This window comes from Heliconius melpomene, chromosome 18, assembly GCF_056956725.1.
Source record: "Heliconius melpomene rosina isolate 202511_hmr_F chromosome 18, ASM5695672v1, whole genome shotgun sequence".
In the NCBI taxonomy this organism is placed as follows: domain Eukaryota; kingdom Metazoa; phylum Arthropoda; class Insecta; order Lepidoptera; family Nymphalidae; genus Heliconius; species Heliconius melpomene.
This window is the reverse complement of record NC_140406.1, coordinates 6,180,702-6,204,777: the sequence shown is the minus strand read 5'-3', so window position 1 is coordinate 6,204,777 and position 24,076 is coordinate 6,180,702. Positions and strand designations below refer to the sequence as shown.

The window sequence follows — 24,076 nt, the reverse complement described above, 5'->3', positions numbered from 1 at the left end:
TTAGATAACAAACTAGTTCATTACTCGCGTTGGATAAAGGTTCGTACGTGAATCGAGTACTATTCGGTGTTGGTGCCTTTGTTTTAGGGTCAAAATCTTTAGTTTAAGTTTGTCCAGGATCCCCACAATGTAGGCATGATGAGGCAGTAGCAAACAATACAAGGCTTCGCTCGGGGGCGGGTTTGACGCGCAGTTGAGGAATGATCAGCCGCGTGGAAATGACGACTTAATGGATTATACATGTCGGCCGACATCGAGATAAGTGTCACCCGCGTATCGGCCCTGTCGCCGGAGATTAGGAACCAAAATTACAAAAATTAATAACATAATGAAAATCTACTACGGAATCGTTTTACGCTTGATGAACTCACGCGATAGTACAAAATAAGAAATGACTCATTACTTATCTGTTATTGCATATTTTATCTGTGACGTAGTTTTATTGAAAATATATTAGACACGAATTGTCACACTGTGACTCACATTGTACGAATCATATTTTACTGTATTTAATATTAAAAAGAATATTAATTAATTCGACGACATAATTAGGATTATCAAATACCTGTCAAAACATGACCTTCAATTTCGTAAAATAAATTTAACTTAGTGTTTTACTTATGCTTTTGTATTTTTTACAATACTAAGTTGATATTCATATAAAAGTTCAATAAATTGCTTTAATAAAAGTACAAATCTACAACAAAGTAGTAAAAGTAATATACAAGTAAGTAGGTGTGAACATAATTTTCCGCATCGTACAAAACAATAAGTCTTTGTTGAAGTGCTGAGAATTCGTGTATGAATCAAGAAGGCAAGTGACCCACATCACACGGGCCCACGCGCTGTCCTACCATACGGACAGTTGCGTGACGACTTGGACCATCGTAAATTGAATACAGACACTCTATAACGAGCTATGGATAACAGCCATCTAACATACGTTAAACAGCCTACAATAACCCACGATTTACCGGCAATCTATTCTTTTATAAAATACAAGCAACGCCTATCCACTTACGACAAAAAGTCAAAAGATCACCCGCTGGTCTTTTGTGGTGTCACAACTTGGTCGAAAAAACGATTCACGGCTCCCCGTGATATATGGACTCAAGCTGTACCTCAATTCCAGTTATACCGTCTGCTATGTATGCTTAACAGGAACGATAATTTAAAATCTTTTGCAAGCCCTTAAATAACATTAATCATGTAAGTACAAGTATACTTATTATTCATTCATATTGCAGCTACTAGCCTTATAATATGAAAAAAAACAGTTACAACAGACAAGTAATTAAACATTGTATTTATTCATTATAGATATATCTACCTATAGAAATAGACAAAAATAATTATAATATAAATGTGCCAATATATAAATAATAATTATTAAAAAAGAACAGATTATAGTACATGCAATTTAAGTTAAATTTGAGATTATTTGATATATGAATCAACCATGTGAAATGTAATTTGATATAAATCCGAGCGGCAATTAGTTTAATAAAATGTTTTCAGCAAATTGGTACCTTCCCAAAGCATACTGTTTAGATGTTTAATTTGATTACGGGTTACAAGTAGAGCGATGAGAAATTATATTAAAACCGTTTAAGTTAAATAAAGGGCGATGCAGATTCTCAGAAAGTGCAATTATTTTTTTACACAAATAACAAAATGTTTGATGGTTTATTTTATTGGATATAAAATATTATTTATGTATAAGTAAATCTATACACAATTATATCTAAATTGATTCTTGCGTATTAGTAATGATGATGATAGTACTCAGTAGTACATTTCATTAATATAATCTAATATTTTTTTTATTTAATTAAGACAACAGCATCCATCTAATGTTGAAACATTCGCAATATTATATAGACGAGCTGCTTTTAAGAATACAAGCGGCGACCTCGGCAATGGTCTAGCGCACTACCTGGGCAGCTGTCTCAAACCCCCACCCAGCATTGTGAGCTTACCCCGCAACCATTCCTGTCCCGCTCACACCTAAGCATCAAACGTATTGAGCGTCATAAAAAGCGGTTTCATTTACTAGTGTAGCGTGTATTTGTGTAGATGTGTGCGTCCAATGTACTTTTATGTTACGAAGCTTCGTAAAGTAGTAGAGCTAAAGGTAAAGCTCTAAAGGAGGCGGTTAGAACGTTTCAGCCCCGGGCGTCGATTTACCTGTTGGAACGCGTGAACCGGCACGGCCTTGTGCGCGAGCGCAGCGCAGGTTTGACTCTGAGTTAGTTCCACCCCAGACTCCGGCGCGAGCGAACGTGTTACGATACTCGCGTCGAGTTGCAAACACGATCTTGTGCAATTAATGCTTACGCGGAATAAGAGTTGAGTGGCCGACTAAAGGCGTGCGCTCCTTAAGATTTACTAAGGCGATAATGCTATTAAGTGCAAATATAGTGTTCAATTATAAATAAAACTATGCAAAAGTTATAGTGAAGTTAAGTGAAAGGAGAACGATGTGTTCTATGTGGCTTACGAGCGCTTTATTAGCGCTTAGCGCTTTACCAGTGTGGAGCGCGTCTTTGTCGGCAACGACGGGAACGCGATATCAAGCTCCCGATGAATGCCGTTGGAATAATGAAGATGAAGAATCTGGAGTCACGTTACTGTGTCGATTAAGGACTATAAATAGTGAATTAGAAAATACAAATTTTAGTGCTATTCAACCACATCTTACTGTGCGACTACGACTCGAATGTAGCGATGCTCTTTTCTTCCAAAGCTCTCTTGCCCCGGGAAGTTTTCGCCAACTTATAGAATTGAGAGAACTTACAATTGAATATTGCAAAATTGGAAATCTGTCAGATGGTGCTTTTACAGGTCTCCGAGAACTTAGGAACTTGACTATACGAACTCATAACACCGATTGGTCTACAATGTCATTAGAAGTTACGCCTACTGCGTTTTCAAGGGATGTGCAAAATCTTGAACGCCTTGATCTTAGTGAAAATAATATGTTATCTTTTCCTGAAGGAGCTCTATGTTCCTTAAGAAATTTGGGATATCTAAATATGACAGGCAATAGAATGAGAGATGTTACCCATTTTCAATTTTCATCAGCTCATCGACATCCGACAGAAAAATGTGGTGATAATTTATTAATTTTGGATTTATCTAGAAATCTCATCGACACCATACCGCCTGGCCTCCTCTCAGGGTTAAGACTGTTACAAAAGTTATATTTACAAGGAAATGGATTAAATTCAGTGGCCGATAGAGCCTTAGAGGGTCTCATATCATTGACAACCGTCAGATTCTCTGATAATCAACTAACAAGCTTACCACCTGAACTGTTTAGTGATACTAAAGAGTTAAAGGAAATATATTTCAATAACAATACAATTACTGTTTTAGCTCCGGGTTTATTTAGTGATTTAGTGCAATTACTTGTATTGGACTTATCTTACAATGAATTAACATCTGATTGGATTAATACGTCTACATTTTATGGACTAAAACGACTCATGTTTTTAGATTTCTCTCACAATAGAGTTTCTAAGCTTGAAATAGCATTGTTTAGAGACTTAAATAGTTTGCAAATATTAAAAATGCAAGATAATTACATTGAACACATACCAGAAAACGTTTTTAGTACTCTTGGAAATTTACACACTTTGATATTATCTAATAATAGACTTACAAATATTGAAAGCTTTGCCTTTATGGGACTCCCAGGTTTATCTGTTTTATCCATTGACAGTAATCTTATCACAAAAATACATCCGCATGCTTTACGTAATTGCACTTCATTACAAGATCTACATTTAAATGGGAATAGATTAGATGAGGTGCCTATAGCCTTGAGAGAAATACCACAGTTAAAATCTCTTGATTTGGGAGAGAATCTGCTAGTCAACATTGAAAATGCTTCTTTTATGGCAATGCAACAGATGTACGGTTTGAGATTAACAGAAAATAATATTGGAAATATTAGCAAAGGCGTTTTTGATAAGATGAAATCTTTAAAAATTTTAAATTTATCAAGAAATAAGATTCATAAAATTGAAGCTGGTGCCTTTGACGGAAATATAAATTTACAAGCAATACGATTGGACGGTAATTACTTGGCCGATATTGATGGACTTTTTGCCAAGTTACCAAATTTAGTATGGCTGAACATTTCTGATAATCGTTTAAAATTGTTCGATTACGCTATGATACCGACTGGGTTGCAATGGCTGGACATTCACGCTAACAGAATTGCTGAACTTGGGAATTACTTTGAAATTGAATCGCAGTTATCGCTTAGCACTTTCGACGCTAGCTCTAATAGATTAACTGAAATAACGGGAAGCGCTATACCAAATTCCGTGGAAATGTTATATTTGAATGATAATTTAATATCAAAAGTACAATCTTATACTTTCTTTAAAAAACCAAATCTAACAAGAGTTGACCTGTATGGTAATAAGATAACTAGCCTAGACCCCAACTCACTAAGAATATCCGCCGTTCCGCAAGACAAATCAGTGCCTGAGTTTTTCATAGGGGGTAATCCTTTAGAATGCGATTGTACAATGGAATGGTTGCAAAAAATAAATACTGGAAATCGAGCTAGAACCCAACCTAAGCTAATGGACTTGGATAGTATATATTGCAAATTACTTTACAATCGAGGCAACGCTTATGTGCCTTTGGTAGAAGCCGCATCCCATCAGTTTTTGTGCAAATACGAGTTTCATTGTTTTGCACTTTGTCACTGTTGTGATTTTGACGCATGCGATTGTAAAATGACATGCCCGAATAATTGTACTTGTTACCATGACCAATCTTGGTCGGCGAATGTCGTAGAGTGCTCTAACGCTGGATATGTTAACACATTACCCGAAAGAATACCTATGGAAGCTACGCAGTTATATTTAGACGGTAATGACATAAAAATGCTCCCAAGTCACGCCTTCATTGGAAGAAAAAGATTAAAAATATTATATTTAAACTCATCGAATATAGAAACCATTCATAACAGGACATTTAATGGTTTAAAAGAGTTAGAAGTGTTGCACCTTGACCATAACAAATTAATAACAATAGAAGGACAGGAATTTAACGGTTTGGACAATCTACGTGAATTATATGTAAATAATAACAAAATAAAAACAATCGGAAAGGAAATGTTTAATCATATGCCAAGGTTAAAAATATTACATCTTGATCACAACGCGTTAGTAACATTATCAATATGGCAAATTAATCCAGCTGTAACTGCAATTACTTTATCATATAATCCTTGGTCATGTGATTGTGAATTCACTGAAATGTTTCGAGAATGGACAAAGCGTGTGAACACAGTGACGGACGCATCTTCTATAAAATGTGTATATTCTAAAACCAATTCAACCGCCGTAGCAATTTACAATGAAAGTATGTTTGAAGACTCCAGATATGGCTTTAAAATAATTGAAGAAAACGGAACAATATGTACCGGATTACCAAGTATAAATAACAGTATAAACGGAAATTTGACCTCTACAAAAACTGTTATTAACGACGAAGAAACTAATTACGTTTTTGTTATTATTGTCACACTCATTGCATTCATTGTATTGGTTTTTATACCAATAATTATGTGCAAATATGGCCATGACATTAGAGTGCGAATTTATGCTTGGTGCGGAGTTAAGTTGTGTTCTAAAGAAGATGAAGACCATGATGAGCGTGAAAAGCTATATGACGTCTTCGTAAGTTATAGCTCCAAAGACGAGCAATGGGTCACCGACGCCCTAGCACCCGTTCTGGAAGACGCGAATCCTCCATACAAACTTTATTTACACTATCGTGATCTTCCTGTTGGTGGATACGTAACCGATAACATAACAAAAGCAATGGAATCTTCGCGTCGTACAATAATGGTGCTTAGTGAGAACTTCATCAAGTCTGAGTGGTCAGGGTTTGAATTACAAGTGTTAAGAGACAGACGTAAGAAATTAATAGTGATATTACTAGGTGATGTGCCTCAGAAAGAACTAAACCCGGAAGTAAAATTGTACTTAAAAGCAAATAAATATTTGTGTTCTAGTGATAAACTTTTCTGGGAAAAACTTAAATATGCTCTGCCTAAAGTTTACGAAAAACCGAGAAATCGTGGAATGCCAAGTCCCAGGGCGGATGCTGTCCCAATGCACAGAAATCACCACCCCAGAAGTCACTTAGGGGCTCTACCACCACCGCCAGTTCACGGAGCTCACCCTGTATTACCACCCCATCCATCGTTAGGGTCCCATCAAATTCCACCCCGGGGTTCACCTCGTAACCTTTCTGTTCATGTTTAATGTGAAATTTTACCAAGGTGCAGAGACTTTTAGTGAATGTGATGGCTAGTCGGTTATAGTAGGTATTGTATATATTATAATATTCGTTTTAGACTAAGTCTGTAAATTGTAAAATTTATAAATACTAAGCATTTGTCACTTATATTTTAGAAATAATGGTAAAATAAACGTCAACTTTGCATTGTATTTGTATATTGTGTTGATCTTTACGAGCTGTGCTTGTAGGGCAAATCATTGATTAAAAATAAGTTAACTTGAAATGGCATTTTTGCCAATATCTGTGATACTTTAGTACTTAGTTAGTTAGAAACACTAGGTTAAAATGTATATTTTGTAATTTAGTCACAAAAAATTAACGTATTTATTGTAAAAATTCAAAAAAGGACTGTGTCAAAAAGTGATAATGAGAATAAATAAGATTTTTAAACATATCATTTCTTTTATTTTTCATTTAAAAAAAGCTTAAATAATAAATTATTAAATTGTAGATTTTAATAACATATTATATGGAACGGAAACCAGTTATAATATATTTGTAATATTAAAACACCAATTAATATAGTCAAATGTTGGTTACTATTTTTTTTGTATGAAATCCAAAATAGATGTAAAATTATTTTTTTAAATAAATATTTTTATAATAAAAATAGCCCCAAAGTAATGATTGAGGATTATTAAACTTAGGGCTCTTATATAAACAAAAAAAGAGAAATGTTTTAGGTTTAAAAATAATAGCTTAAACTTATAATTTCTAATGAAATAAAATTAGCATTTATTTTAGCATAAATACTAATTAATCTAGAATTATTTTAGATCTCAAATAGTCAAGTAACAGAGAAAAAAGGATAAATAATATTTATTTTAGTACAATAAATTTAACCTGAGTTGGTTTAATTAATTAGAGACCTTATATTTTATTTATACAAGTTATTTATATTAAATATAAAATACTATGCTTAAATCTAATTAATAACAAAGATTAACGTTTACAGTTATATAAAGTAAGCATTCTAATTTTGAACTAATCATATAGGCTATATTAACAAAAACATTGCTAGAAATAACAAAATATGTAAAATATTACCAACGCTAAATAAAGCACGTCCAATTCTCGCTAGTATCCGGTAAAAAATTATCTAGTTAAATAATGGCAACGGCGTAACTATCGAGTTGAGTCGAGAGCCATTTAAAAGAGCGGCTCCCATAGGCGAGCATATTGCATATCAGGTTTTTTATGCTGTAAGGACTCGGCCGTCGACCGAACCTTCAATCTAAGTTAACGAGCGCCCGCAGCCTAAGTATGTGTGAAACAAGTGGATGCGAACAAAAGCTTTGTGCGGTTTCTATTTATTGAAATTGGAAGTGATACGATGTTTATAACTATAAAGAGAAAATCCAATAAGCCTTGTTAGAGATTAATGGTCAACTTAAAGGGATAATACAAGAACTTCGAATATTATTTTCTTATTAGCAATAGTGAAATATTTTATATTGAAAAATATAATATACTTTTATAATCCACAAAACATTTTCCATCTTTCTTGATTACTTATGATTGTTTTAATTTGTTTAATAATGAACTTTGCTATTTACAATAACAAGATTTATTATATTAGTATAGATTATTCATATTTCCTAAGGATTGTATACATATTTATTAGTTTTGCACAATATATTATTTATAGGTAACATTTACAATTTTTGGAGCTACTATCAACTTTGTATATAATACTAATATAATAAAGCGGAAGAATTTGTCTGTTTGTTTGAGCTTTATCATTAATAAAAAGTTATCTATAGACCGCTTCATGTTTAGTAATGATCTTGAACAGTTTTGACTGAATGATATTAAAATGGCTAATATAAACAGATAAGATAATTTTAATCTAAGATAATTTTCAAAGCAATAATTTTAAGTGTATGTTACAAAATTTACTCATATCAAAATAAAATACTTTAAATTTAACCTACAATAGATACATAATCAAGTATTAGAAGAAATTATGAAGATGCGTCGAGGTAAACTCTAATAAATTAAAAAAATAATAAAACATTACTGAATTTACAACGGCTAAAACCCATTAAGAAGCACATAGCAGCGGACACTATAAAATCAAGTAAGCCGAAAAAATATCTGCATTATCCATCGAGTGAAAATTAATCCATACTCAAGAAGGAAAAAAATCGTTCCCTTTCCCCATTCAAAAGCAAAAATTTAAGTACATAATAAGCAATTTAAAGATAAAAATCAGTACTGTCAGTCAAATTCAGAAATATTTTTAATGGATTTTCATGAAGGCGCCTAAAGTAGTTGTCAGCACGAGTAAAACATGTAAATGCACCTAAATTGATTTTTCGACAGTTTGATTACAAAAATAATGTGCGTTAATACCCAAAACAAATTTAAAACGAACCTTACAATCGTATTGAAATCTTTTTTCATTTTAAGTAAGTTGAAGTTAAGTAATATTGATGAAAACGGATATAGCGAATTTATTTTATAATATTTACAGAGTGAATGAAACACGGAGAGGATAAACGAAAGATTTTTAAACAAAATATTTAATTTATATATATGATTGATAAAAATAAAAATAAATAATGATTATTATTATAAGACAAGAAAATATTAAAATATCAAGGTGCGTCGATAGAGCAACAAATTGCAATTAATTTTAGTTTTTTTTATTATCATCCTAGTTTATACCTACTACAAATATATTTAAAAAAAATTATATTTTACTATATAATATTAGTCTTTATAGCTCGTATATTTAATAAAATAAAACATATTTTTTTGGTTTTCTATAAAAAAATATATTTTTTCACAATAATATCAACCTCCAAAATGAGAGTAATTTTAGGTCTATTTTAGCATAATTAAAAGAAAATACATCGCTTTAATAATATAATATTTACAAGGACGCTGTCTTACGTCCTTCTTGACTTGATCAAACAAATAAATATTAGATGTGAGTATCTAGGCATGTTTTCTTTTCTTTTAGTTTCTAAGGATCATAAATTAAGCTAGAGAATAAGACAAGGTGAAAAAATAAACGCGACGCCGCACTGTGTACAACATTAATCAGAGCTCTGAGAAGGCGTAGAGAATTTATTTTACGATTGTTACAGTGTCGATGAAACGTTAAAAATGCTGTCGGTTTATATTGAAACATTCGACGCATTGTTCGAGCCGATGGGTCCGATAACGCACCGGTGCGCGGTGTGCCCTCTCCGGCACCTTGTTGATTTTCCAACGTAAACTGTCGAACATCGGCCGTAACTAGTTTCTTTTTTATGAGTACTGGTTTAGTGGAACGGAACGCAACGATGGTACGATTAAACTCTAGAGATATCATAATCACCGGTCTGCATTTATCGAACGTATAATCGGAGAGCGGTAATAAATTTGTCTCATTTTAATATCCTAGAGCGTGTTATGTACGACCACAAACGCGCTCGGTGTTGGAGGATCGGACCTCGTTAGAGGTGGGTAAAAACGCGCCCGTAACTGCGCCGCCCGCGCCATACGAAAGAGTTCAACGAGCTATACACATACGAGTACATATATATCGCACCTAACTAAGTGCCTATAACTTTTATTTTTTGGTGTACAATTTAAAAATATCACATTTGAAATCATAAATAAGTATGTATATAGTTCAAAATAGTTAATATAATATAGTTTATAAAGATTCTATGTATATTATTTTAATAGAAGTATTTTTAAATAAGCTGCAACTTTAGCAATTTATTTTAAAACTAATTCTAGGCAATTCAATAGAACAAGCTTGGGAACTAAAGCTACTTAATTAGTAGAGATATTCGGGTGAGAATGTTGCCGACAGATAGCATAGATTTTTATCATTTAATCTTTATAATTCCAATTAAGATATGCAAACAATAGCTTAGAGCTATTGTTACCTATGAATACATAATGTTTTACCAGTATGACATAAAAAATATAGCGTTTTAAGTAACTCGTCGGTTGATAAAAAATAATTTGTATGTTTATATAAATACTACAGTGTACCTATATTAAGAAGACAGCTATGGACAGTACTGAGCACTAGTTGGTCAATGAATCATCATGTAATCGTTACATGTTTATAAAAAAAACATATCAAACGGAAGTAGCACTTTTAGTCAAATATCACACTTGACGAACAAATAACACTTACACACTGATTCTAGAGGCTCAGACCACACGTAGTTAAGTTTCATAAATGCTTTAATCTTCCGATAAACTGTAGGTGTAACAAATTATATAAAATTCTGCCAATTATAGGACAACGGGAAATACAACTTATAAAAGTTGACAAACTTAAATTTGTGAAAGTATGCACTCATTTTGTATGAAATGAACAACAAATATAACGTTTTTTAAGGTTTTATCTGTAATATAAATATAAAAAAAATGTATTTTTTTTATTTGTACTGTATTTTTTTTTGTATCAAACATTTAAAGTACATAAATTACAAAAATCTATTTTGACTTTATTTTTTTACAATCAAAGTAGCTTTAAACTTACCGTTCTCGAAGTAGTTATCTAGTAAGTAGTAAATACAGGATTATCGTATATTTGACCACATCAACAGCACCCTTGTTGATGTACCGGAATAAATATTTGCTTTACTCGTACTGATTATGGTAGTTTACGTAGTTAATCTCAGTTGTACCGGAATTTTTGTAGCGGCTTCTCAGATACGACAATTAATTAATTAGTACTTGTATATCGTTTGTATGAGAACATTATTATTATTATTTTTTTTATAATTAAAAGAATTGTTGACTTTTGACGCACTGAGATATTTTTTTTATCAAAAAAACAAATTTTTACTACTTATAAAAAAAAGTATGTACAATGTATATTATCCATATCTATATTATAAATTCGAAAGTAACTCTGTCTGTCTGTCTGTCTGTCTTTTACGCAATCAGGGCCAAACCGCTAATTTAATTGTGATAAAATACTCATATAGAGATACTTGAGGGTCTCGGGATGAACATAGGATACTTTTTTTTCTCATATTTGTATTATTTTCGATATATACCAATATATAAAAATATTTATTAATTTGACATGCAATTTATTCCGCCATTTTAAGAACAACTGTCGTTGCTAGGCAACGATTTGCAAAGTTTGTTGTTAGAAAACGCCACCCAAAATGAGCTTCCTTAACGCATCTCTCTATTGACAACTGAAAATAATTTCATAAATATATTTAATAAATATTCGTATAGTTCAAGCGGGCGTAGCCGCGTTCGGGTCCACTAGTTACGTTATAAGTTGTAAAAGTCAGTGTAGAACTTACACAACTATTTTGCTAAAAGTTTTTTCTTTATAAAATAGAATCATTTTAAAATAATAAACCTTATTTTTTGACTTATAATTGCTATAAGGCTAAAACATAACTATCCATTACCCAAAAAAAAAATAATCAAAGTTCCTTTGAATAGTCTACCAAACTTCGATAGATATTAGCAATAGTGCTTTATATTATAGGTTTAAACAATATAACGTTCTTGTTTTAACATTATATAGATGACTCATCACACTAACGATCTTCATTAAACGCGAAACAATTTCGACGCAAATTATATACTGTTATAAACGACTACCTTAATTAAGTTGCCTGCATGAGATTAATTTGATTATCACATTCTTATTTCAATTATATTAACAGGGCATTATTATTTCGACAAAGCTATTTGCTGGTATGTATTTTGTGAGATATAGATCAGACGGAAAAGTCGTTATAATAATGTGTACGATATTATTATGTTATATTCTTACACAACACTATCATTGTAATTTCGTTGAGAAAAAACTTTTATAATAAGATATTGATATTGATATTGATAATAAGAAATTGCAAAATTAATAAAAAAAATAATAGCACTAATATGTATTCGCCTCTTTATGAATTTACATTTTTATGTTTAATTATAATAAGTATTTATCTACATAATTATGTTCAATATTTTTTTTTTCAGCTTCACGGTGTTTACCGCATGAAGCAGGGCAGACAGGAGGAGCCTAGTGTTAAAACACACCGTTCCCCAATTCCGCCGAATTATGATAGGCATTGAGTGTTGAGTGGCGGGACTCAATGACGTTTTTTGCCTCGAAACCAGAGCGAAAATATTAAATTTTCAATATTTTATGTCCTCGTGTGGGAATCAAGTAATTGGATATAATAAGTTGTGTGTAATCTATATATATAAAAGGACTTGTCCTCACTGACTGAGGTAAGACGCACGCACAGTCGTAACTGCTGTGCGTAGAAACGTGGAATTTGGACAGATGTTTACTTTCATAATCTGGACATCCACTAAGAAGGGATTTTGAAAAATTTTAATTCTAAAGGGGTGAAATAGAGGTTGAAAGTTTGTATGAAAAAAAAATTAAATCGGCACCGATTCTTATAAAATTTGAAATTCAGACTCTTAAAAGTATTTAATTGAACACATGTTTCATGAATTTCTAGAATTCTTCCCCTAAGGGTGCAAATAAGGAGTTGAAAGTTTGTATGGAAAAATTCTTAAATCGCCACCGATTTTTATAAAATTTGATATTTAGACTCTTAAAAATATTTCATTGAACACATGTTTCATGGGTTAGAATTCCCCCTAAATACGCAAGCGAAGCTGCGCGCGTCCGTTAGTAGGTAATAATGGGATTTAATGTTTAATTATTTCTTTTGTCTATTTGCAGTTAAGATATACTTAAATTTTTTTTTTATTATAAATAAGCTTTCAGCCATTTCAGGTGAGAAATAAAATATCTATGCTGAATTTTACTATAATTTTATTATATACTTTTTACAATTTAGACTACACAAATAATTTGTCCCAAATATTTTTGTTACATGCCGTTACTTTGAGGTGCTCGACATGTTGTAATGGATAGAAGTATTTAACAAGAAGATAATATCTTAACAAAAGCGATTTAGTACGTCGTCTTGTTTAGGTACTTGCATACACATACATACATGTGTACCTATTGGCTATATGAACAGTGTAACATGAGCTCTTTATTTCTTAACAAACGTTAAGCTATATAAAGATATTTATAGCAATCGCGGATCATTTAATGGTAGCTTATCTTAAATATATTGACCCCGAGTGCAAACCAGCTAATAAATGCTATATCAGAACCTCATAACATTAAAACATTAAGAATAATTTAGAAGCAGGAAACTCTGTTATAAGGATTATATTTTAAAATTGTTCTTGTATATTGAGATAACAATTGCTTATTCTCCAACCCCACCATAATCCCCCCTCGAGATCATCATCAATTATGTGTAACCCAGGCTCTTTTATACTAATTTTACTGGTATCTACTGTAGATACAACATCCTTATATTATATTTTTTCAATTTCAGACAGCAATTAATTTAGCATGTTTGATGTTAATTGTGCCTAAGTAATCAATATTTTCGTTGTGTTGAGTCTTAAATTTCTTTTCGTTTTTAAAATTAACATTGATTAATTAAAATAAACGTATTATATAAAAATAGTTGTCAGTATTGTGTCATATGGAAAAATAATCAAAACTAGTTCGAGGTCCCATTGTCAATGTTACCCGAAAAAATAAAATTAGCTAGATTGACTGTACCTACTTTGTTAAAAAAAGTTTTTAATAAATAGCAGAAAGTCATGCTACATGTGAAGATTGCAAAAAATTATGTTTGTGTGTAACATAAAAATCAAAAATAAATATAATCATATATTTATTATATATTTAAAATATAAAAAAATGTTTTAAAAAATATGACAACAGATTTTAATTAAAAGCAAAAATATTTTTTGAAAGCAAATCCCAGGGTCGGCCAGCGAAAGCGAGAGAGCTGTTCCTTTGTCGACCGTCACTCTACACAAATTATGCGACGGCTTTTGCTCATTAATAGCAATTTTATTTGCTCTTATTTAATTTAGCATTTATTCAATCTGCCCCCGGCGCGAGACGGTATAATGCGTAGTGGTCTTATATCTCACCTTTTGTGACAGAGCTCATTGAGGGCGAGGTGTCGGGATGTGTTCCCGCGGCTCGAGGCTCGGGCTCGTCTCGGCTTACACGTTTAGCTCTGATGCCTTTCATCGCGCACAAAATGTAATTGAATCCCACAGAATCCTACGCACTCGGTAAGATTTAATAGGGCATTTAAATACTCGCATTGGCCATTGTGCATCGGTTTTGTGCGCTATAATTCATTGCGACCGCAGCGCAGCTAGCTTTCCGCGGGGTGTCGCGTCGTGTGTTAGACAAAGTGCTCTCAGTTGTAACCGCCGCGTGCGGTTCCACATTTATTAACATAAACTATATACTGTTCATATAAGTATCTGTATGGAAACGTGAATTCGGAATATTGCACCTAGACTTCAATTTTAATGTGAACGTAAAATTACTAAATGCTTCATAACAATACTTCACTCGCATTATGTGCAAAAATAAATATAAATGAAAAGTTAATACGAATAGATAATGTAAGTGGAAATGTGCAAAGTTGTTTCTCATTCAGTATAATACATATGTAAGTAGACATATCCCGGGAAGCTCGCATACGAAATGCTAACGAGCGTCATACCCTCGAGGTGCAATCCTTTACTTTAACACTTTACTATAGATTTAAAATTAACTAGAAGTCTGTAACTCAAAGCAGCTGTTACAGGGAATTATTCTCGATAGTTGAGTGCGAGTGGAGATGTATCGAAGCCGCCATCTAAGGGTTTATTATTTGTGAGGCGCGCTAGAAAACTCATGTCAAAGAATCATGATGCTATGTACACGAGCGCGTCAGGTGCTCGTAAAATTGAAAATAGCTCGTAAATCACAAGTGCTGAGTAGAATGGCAAATTGCTGGAAGTACGCGAGCGCGCATTTTGTTTGTTGATCGCTGATTCTAAATTTTTGAAATACTTCATATAAATTTTCTATTAATCACATATAATAATAATAGGTTTTTAATACCTTATCTGTCCATAAATAACATTATTTGATATTGACGTTTACTATTTCATTTGGAATTCAAATATAAATTTCTAAATGAATACACAGAAGACGATAATAACAATATAAACGTTGTCTGCTTGTAAGATCCGTTAGATGCTACGATACCACAGACCGACAACACTCAAATGTAATGTTATACTACTTAGCTATAGAGGCAGCGTGCAGTGGGCGGTATATAAATTAAGTTTTATAAGAGATTAATATGGGACAGTAGAAAACACATACCCTACTGTTTTTGTTGGTCTGCGAGCCGTAAATAAAAAATTGAAAGACGAGGTACTGTATGTCAACTATAAAAACGCAATATCGTATACATCGATCAGTTTGTACATACGTTAACAATAGAGCGACCATTGTGGACTGCTATCTAATCGTAATGAATATAAATTCCCAGATGACATTTACGATCAGTGCACGCCGTGATACTGCCTCTATATAAACGCGTTAGATACATTTTTTTAACTCACGTATACTGCAACAATAAAGTACTTTGGTATATCGCGAGCGTCGATTGTAACATAACCGACGTAAAATTCAATTTTATCTCCCTATTTACAAACCAATATTTATGAGAATGAAATATTTTTTACGTGAGTACGTCACACTCGTTATATTTATCTGTTTCAGTGGTGTTATATTATGTAGGTATATTGTTCGAGGTCCGCGAAATACTATCTACTACCTATAATGAATTTAATCTCCATATCTTCGCATTTTAAAGTGTTACTTTTATACTTCTGATTCCTCATATAAAAATGCATAGCATAACCTCATCAGAATTCTTTACACGAATTTATGGATTTCTAATTAATAAAACACTTATCTTAAGTGGATATCAATGTAAATATCTCGTCAGAAAAGACAATTACATTACAAATCACGTAACCTGTAAATAGCTGAGCGCTTCTGTGGAACAGGTTCTTGAAATAAATCTTATCAATACTATTAAAACTAATGTCTCCGTTTTAGGCACCTAGTTTTAATGAGTATCGTCAGTTCTTTGCAGATAAAAAATACATTCGTGACTAGCTAATGACACAAATTAAGTTTCGAATTATACATTAGGTTTTTATTCAGTTTCTAAAAAGCTGACATACCAACGAGTTTCGGACTTAACTTTTGCTCTGTTAATTAATTCCTTTTAACCTTAATAAATATATTACATTTATTATACATAAACCTCGTGATAAAGTTCATGTCGTTGAATCTTGTAATCTTATCGTAAATATCTTTAATCTAACGTAGGTAATGTGTTACTAGTACGTTATCGACGGGTTGCAAAGGTCAGATAATAATCACTTCGCGTAAAAAAAGTAGTTAAATAACTTTCTGGGTTGCAATATCATTCATCAAAAAAAGGTATACATTTAGTGTAAACGTATACATATAAAAATCAGGCACTCTGTTCAAAAAATTAACAAGAATATATTTTCTTTGATTTGAATGTTTAAAAAACTAATTAAAATAATAAACGAAATCGATAAATCCATGAATTAATTATCATAAATAATTAATATGACCGGAAAACAGTAGCAAAATTCGAGTATAGGTATAATAAAAACTACAATTCTTTGATATTAAGTAATAAGTACTTTCATTTATGGAAATTCTATGATATTTCAGGTTCACTCTATAACCTTAACAGAATTTTCTGTGGTATTTAAAATATATACAAATTAATTTACAATAGCCTTCTAAAATCCTTAAACATGTCTACATACGTACCATTAATTTTAATTCAAATGTTAAACACATACATACCTGCCTTTAAACCTTTACATCATTATTTTACAAATGGATTTAGGTACGTGTATCGAAACATTCATAGTATTTACGATATAATGAGCGAGTGAATTATTTAATACAATGACATCTATTGCTATATAATTTTGTATGTAAGCAGTTGTTGTTATTACGCGCTTTGGCAATTCATTCCGTATAATGAGGGCGTCTACCAGCTGTCATTAGAGAACAGAAACTATACAATTCTAGGTTAAGCAAAATATTGCATATTCCGTAGCAAATTTACTATAAAATTTATTTTTTGAAAATATAGTTTCTTTTATCTATTAAGTATAAAGTGACTATCCTTACTCTATCCAGTTAAAGCTTAAATTCTATAATTATGTATTTAAATTTTATTTACTGTTTCATATTAAACAACATTTCTTAAAAATTTAATCTTGCATGCTTAAAACGAAGTCTTTAGGCGACGACTTCGTCGAATTTATTTTATTTTGATTGTCCATTGGTATCGGTTACTAAAACGTTTTTGATGGAACTATAACAATTTTTAGAACTTGTTATAAATTTTTGTGTATTATGTGTTCACAAATGTACATATTTACATTTCTATACAAAATTACATTGTATTCTACAAAAGTGGAGAACGGTGGGTCTTAACACTAGATTATTTACCTCGCAAATGCGATCGCAGAAAAAAATCCCCATAATTTTAAAAAATATACACACACTAGAAACAATTCAATGCTAAAATATTTTATTACTATATTCTTAACAAGCTGAGCGTGTTAATGATTTTAAAGGTCAAGGAAGTTCACATGTTATATAATTTGCATAGTTTATTTAAACGTTTAGACACGGTTAATTGGTATGTTCGTTAAGACCTAATGTATTTATTCTAATTTCGAATCTTTATTGGTCGTAAATTACAGCGAAACACATTTTATCTCATTTAATCAAGAGCATCTATGTTGTAGATGATGTAACTGCATGGAGAACACAAAATAATTCGAACCATTTTATATTCTGTAATTCGAATATTACAGAATATAAAATGGTTCAGAAGGTTACATTTTTCTCTCTCGAAAACTCTATTAATATAGTTTCAGAAACAACAACTTCATGCCTAGGTCGCTGTCCATCGCGATGGTCGCGGGTATACTAACCAAAAAAGTTAAATATACCCAAAAATATAACATAACAAGAATATAGAAAGCCAAATAAGTAAACAAGAGTTTCACATAATACGTTATTAGGTTCGATATTGGCATCATTATACCAATCCGCCAGCCAATAAAGCAGACACTTGACATATGTCTTGCCATTACGTCAGCGAAGTAAATACATCACGGCGAGTCTTAATCAAAGGACCACGGAGATTAATACTCGGACAGGGGAAGAACGCGAATGGAATTAGGAACAGCGTAAAGTAACAAAAGGATGACTAGGAAAAAGTAGCATCATCCGTTAAATTACGTTACACTGCCCATAAACAAAAACTTTATCCTTTATTCGTTTGACAGCTAGATTATTTTTCTGATCTATGCGAGCTTAACAGCGAATACAACGATATAATAGAAATGAATTGTATAGAGTATCAGTTTATTCGTTTTATATTTTGTAGAATATATTTTATGTTACCTGAGCGTAAAGAATGTCATTATGAGTAGAAAAAGAAATATGATATACCTAAGGTGTGTAGTATCAAAATTGTATCACTATTTCCATATTAATTAAATCGACCGCAAAAGCAAGATAATAGTGTTACCTTAAGCCCACTTCATAATTGATTTATCGCGGTCGCTTTGCAGAAAAAAGCAAACTTTTCTAATAGCAGGGCGGATGAGACCCGCAGAAGGGTTAATTAAAACGAATGGACGGTCATCCGCGAGTAGAATGTCGAAGTTTAGCGGATCACCAATTTCAATGTTTTAATATTATTACAAACTCAGGCCCACGTTTCTTTAATTAAAATTAACGACGCAAAACTCTGACAGTCAAACGAATTATTGGTACAGAAGCAAACTTTTAATTAGTTCTACATCTTGCGATACTTTTATGCCTTATGTTGTAAGTAAGAATTTATAAAAAGTACATATAAATATTCAATAGTTCTGGTTTATATGATACAACTATCTACAAACATAGTTTAGTGGTTATGGATAGAACATTTTTTTATATAAGTCCTTTTATAATTAGTAATAACCTAAATCTGTTAATTTAACATAAACGGGAGTTGCCAACTTGTCTGAGAAAATAAAGAAGTCGTGACGCAGGGGCAAAGGCCTGTAACGTAAACGCGAGAGTTGTGGGTTCGATTCCCATTTGAGGGAAATGTTTAATATGTAATATATACAATAAGTAGGTATATGAAATATATATAATATTTTTGTTTCTCTACTCTGGTACCGAAACAAAGCGCGGCGGTGAATTCAGTGGATTTCCCAGGGTCACCAAGTTCTCCCGGCCTACCATATCTTACACATGCGGCATACACTTTAAAGCTAAAAAAAGACTACCGAAACCTTAACCTTAACCGAAAAAACCAATTTTCTGTGTATCTCACTCAAATAAAATAATTTACTTGTCAACGTCAAATATTTTCTTACAAATGATTTTTATAATCACACATATAAATTAGAATAATAACGCGGATGTTATTTTTTATCAAAGCAAGCTTTCATTTTATTTGATAATCAGTTCATGAATTTAAGATTTCACGGTGTGGGCTTACAAATCTAAATCCGTCGTTTGATTATCAAAAAATAACAGTAGATTTAAAATAGAATATATAATACTTAGGCTGTTTTTTCCACAAAAACAATTAAGCTTAAAAAAGATTAATCACATTTTATTTGTATTTAAAGGTAACACTGAAAAAAATCATGAACTTTAAAGCTACGGTTGTGCAGTGCGGTTGACTTAAATAAAATCAAAAATAAATATTGAGCAGGATTGAACCGAGACAGAATATATAACGTATAAGAACATGTGTTAATTCATCAATGCATTAAATAATATTACAGAGATATATATTACTTCGTAATGGACACTTAAACATTTCTTTATTACTAATTAATATTATCCCAGTATATGAAACGATACAAGTGCCGGACTCCATATTCACACCTCATGAAGCCCCAGGGCGTACAGACCGGTTACCAAACGAGGTCCAGAGGTACAGCGTCCACTAAATAATATGTAGTATAAAGATCAATACAGTTGAAAATGTTGTGTATACAATGGTACAATAAATATAAAAAAAGACGTTATATATTCTAAGTCATGGTAAATTTCCAAGTAGATTACATGTTCTTCTACACATATTAATAAAGAAATATTTTTAATACTTTCTACATACAATATGCAATAGTAATAAAAACAAGATTACAAACATAATAGCACCAAATATACTGGAAAGCGACATAGTTTAGTGGACGACCAATATCAAATATCTTTTAATTTGAGCACACTACTTTGGCGCCTACGCAGCGCGGCGTAAACATATCGTGAGATGGGATCAATGAATATTAAGCAACCTTCGAAACAATTTCCAGCAACATTATCGAGATAAAATAAATAATTCCCCAAAATAAACACGAAAAGAAACGTTGATTGCTTCATAAATTGTCAAAAAGTTACCTCGTGCTGATGAGGTTTGCAGATCGTTTTTTACTCGAAACATATGAATACACTCGGCAAATTGATCAATAAATAAAAAGGATGCTCTTATATTCTGCTCTTCATAAATAAATTACTTATTCGAAACTAATTGAGATAAATGCATCTCGGTAGATTCATTATTACTTTTATTAGGAACGTTAAATTTAAAAGATTAAAATAACTTAATTTAGTCCGCGCAGTATTTGCAATCTGCAAAAATAAACGCCACGCTAACTTCATATGTTATAATACGAGGAAAAAAGCTACTGGCGTGTTTGTTACAACGAATAGAACAAAAACTAATATTGGTAGTTATGAAAAATATTAAGCGAAAAGTTTTGGTAACTCGCCATATGGACAAGATTGCCTTTTAGTTTTTCAATATCCTATCGGAAAGCAAAAAAGTTTTAGTTGTTATATTGTATTAATCACAGAAATCTTACTTATATATTAAGTTTTAGTAATATTACAATTTGAAATATATAATAATACATTTGTTTTCTTTTTTTAAATATAAAGTGAGGTTATTGAAAGTGTAAAACAATTATCAAAGTGTTCATAATTTAAAACTCTAAAAATCATTTTAAAATAAAGCTTTACTTGTGACATTAATAAGAACTGCCGGTTATTGTATTCAATCTTCTCCTATTTCAGATTACTGAATTGGAAATAGTCACAAGGGACTAGCTTCGTAACACGATCAGTGTGTACGGGTGCCTTGTCTTGTAAGAAACACGATTTTTACTGACTTTCTCATTGAATATGATGCGATTTGATAAGCGGACCAGCATGCTGTCTTAATTTTTACAAAGAATACAAAATTAAATGGAGAAAAGTGGTATAGCCTGCACACAAAATACATTGCAATACAATCTCGACAAATGCAGATTAAATCTACTTACAACTAAATTATTATTATAACCAATAAGACTTCTCAGTGCACTATAAAAAAATGATGTCGTTGGCTGTGGTTTCAAAAATAGTGTGCGAAATTTGCTTTATTTAAATGTAATGGCCGTCCACAACTTCGTATACGTGATTTTTATTCGCCACATTGCATGTGCTGATCTTAACGCCGCGGTTTGTTGTACACGAGCTATTTTATATAAAATTAATCGCGTAATCAAAACCTATAGGCTACTTCTCGTGAACTTCAGTTATGAATCTTGCCATGAAGTGAGAACTTACTATAAAAAAAAATGAAAAATCCAAAAAGTGCAATGCTTCAATAAAAGTCCGAGCAAGAGAGCGTACCAACTTATAAACATAAATAATAATCATTACACACACAAACAATATAGGTTGCGATGTTATCAATAACGCTACTAAAGTGAACGCTGACACAAGGACCGCCGGACAGGGCAATGATGAATGTACCACTCCCGGTCACCGTGTACGTATGAGTGAACATGATACCGTTAACAAAACGTACATCAAACAAGACAAATTGCTTACGTTCCTAATATTCGGACACCTCGACATTGAAGCAGACCACGCTGATATCTAAATCTAACATCTACGTGTTCAGATAACGAGATAACTCGATCACCCTGATGGGACATGGAGTCTCTGCTGCTGGCCAATTAACTGTAAAGCTTTCTAAATTGTTTTGTATCGGGCGCGTAGTTTACGTTTCCTGAGAGCATCTCTTAAATTTACTTTAATATTGATTGATAGTAAACGAAAAAAATATGTTAATGTTAAAATTTTCTTTTTAGGTATTTTTCGTTATATGAACCATATAATTTTAGTTAAATGTATCATATTTGCTGGGTTACCCAATATTTTATTTACACGGAGTACATATTTATGTGTTGTCTATCGCACATCAATATGGAACGCATAATCAATATGTTAATATCGGAGATAAGAAATTTAGATTTCTCCACATAAAACATACAGACGCCGACGTGGAACAAGAGTAGCTAGAATTCTTCGGAGATAGGATCATAAATAAGGCCGGTTAAAATGGTGAACGGCTGATGAGTTTTATCTTTAAGTTTCTATTATGCAAATGGCACAATTTAAATCCAAGATTATTTAATGTTTCCAATTGTGAGAATCTCGATTTGGTTATAACTAATAGGTACATATCATACATAAGTCGTCTCCAATATCATTATGGCTTATGCTCTTGGCGTAATTACTTTTACGACGACAAATGTTATCAACTATCACTCGTCTGGGTAATTTGATGAATCAAGGATTATTTTAGTAAGAATATAATTAAAAATTCTACAACATCGCCGTAAAATCGTGATTGGCTCCAAGTGAAAACTCGTTACGGCCGATCGTAAAAGTCGACAATAATTAGCCGGCCACAACCGCGAGCACCGATATGAGCTGATTACGAAAGAAATACAGTCGTAGCGTTGATTTATTGTGCGTTGCCTTCGGTTTCATCGCCTCTGCTTACAAATAACGATAAGCAAGCAACGCGTGTTGTTAATAAAGTTCATCTCAAGAAGATATTCTTTAATTTTAACTGGTGAAGCAAACCTTATATGGAAATTAATGTAACCTATAGTTTATTAATTAATGATAAATTTTGCCCAAAAATTATGACAGCTTCATTCTATAATTGAGGCTCCTAGGTTCCCTCTGCCTACCCTGCTACGTGCGGGCGGACATTTAATCTTAGCGGTTATATAATATTGAATTTAATCATCGACTAGAAGTAATTAATACTGACCACCATAATACAGGGACACGGCGGAAATGTACAACAAATTACCGTTAATTGCTTCATACGGTAAATTAATAACAATATAAATCCTAGTGATTTATATTGTTATTAATAAATAAAAATATTAAATATTAAAATTTTTTCTATTTTAATGAATTAAATTAGTTAATTTAAGAAAAATATTATCATTCGGACAATATTAAGAAATAAAAGATTAAATTCTAATAAGCCTTTACATATAAATACTTTTATATATACATATGTCTACTAATGTAACGCGTGCGACCCCGAGTTCACGGGTCTTTCTCTCAATCATCACTGCTTCGTCAAACATGAGTAATATTTACACATGCAGTAATTAAACGTTTATTAAACATGAGTTACAAATTGTGATAAGTCTTGTGTAGAACATTAAAGAATATATGAAGACAAATTAAGCTAGTCTTTCATATATATAAAAAAATAAATCTTAAACTTTTTATGTTTATAAAAATCCTATAAACCTACATAATAACCGTAGTTTTAAACTATGGAATAACATGCCTAAATTAACATATTTAAAAAATAGGCAATGGCAAAATAAATGCATTTCGTTTGTTAAGATCACGATTTACATTCTCATATTACTTATTTTACTTTACATCCACGAGTATTGCTCTCGTTCCTTAAGG

The 24,076-nt window shown here is 31.9% G+C and overlaps 2 protein-coding genes across 2 annotated transcripts in view; one reads left to right on the top strand and one right to left on the bottom strand.

Moving 5' to 3' along the window:
• Positions 1–24,076, bottom strand: part of Su(var)3-3 (lysine-specific histone demethylase Su(var)3-3) — a 233,709-nt gene that overhangs the window by 129,370 nt on the left and 80,263 nt on the right. The window lies entirely within an intron of this gene.
• Tollo (Toll-like receptor Tollo) lies at positions 2,241–6,724 on the top strand. Its single transcript, XM_085201998.1, has one exon. It carries the CDS (start codon positions 2,481–2,483, stop codon positions 6,291–6,293), a length of 3,813 nt encoding a protein of 1,270 aa, XP_085058124.1. The 5' UTR covers positions 2,241–2,480; the 3' UTR covers positions 6,294–6,724.

Excerpts from the sequence above, each read along its gene's own strand:
- Tollo (XM_085201998.1), top strand. The coding sequence starts at position 2,481 with ATGTGTTCTATGTGGCTTACGAGCGCTTTATTAGCGCTTAGCGCTTTA.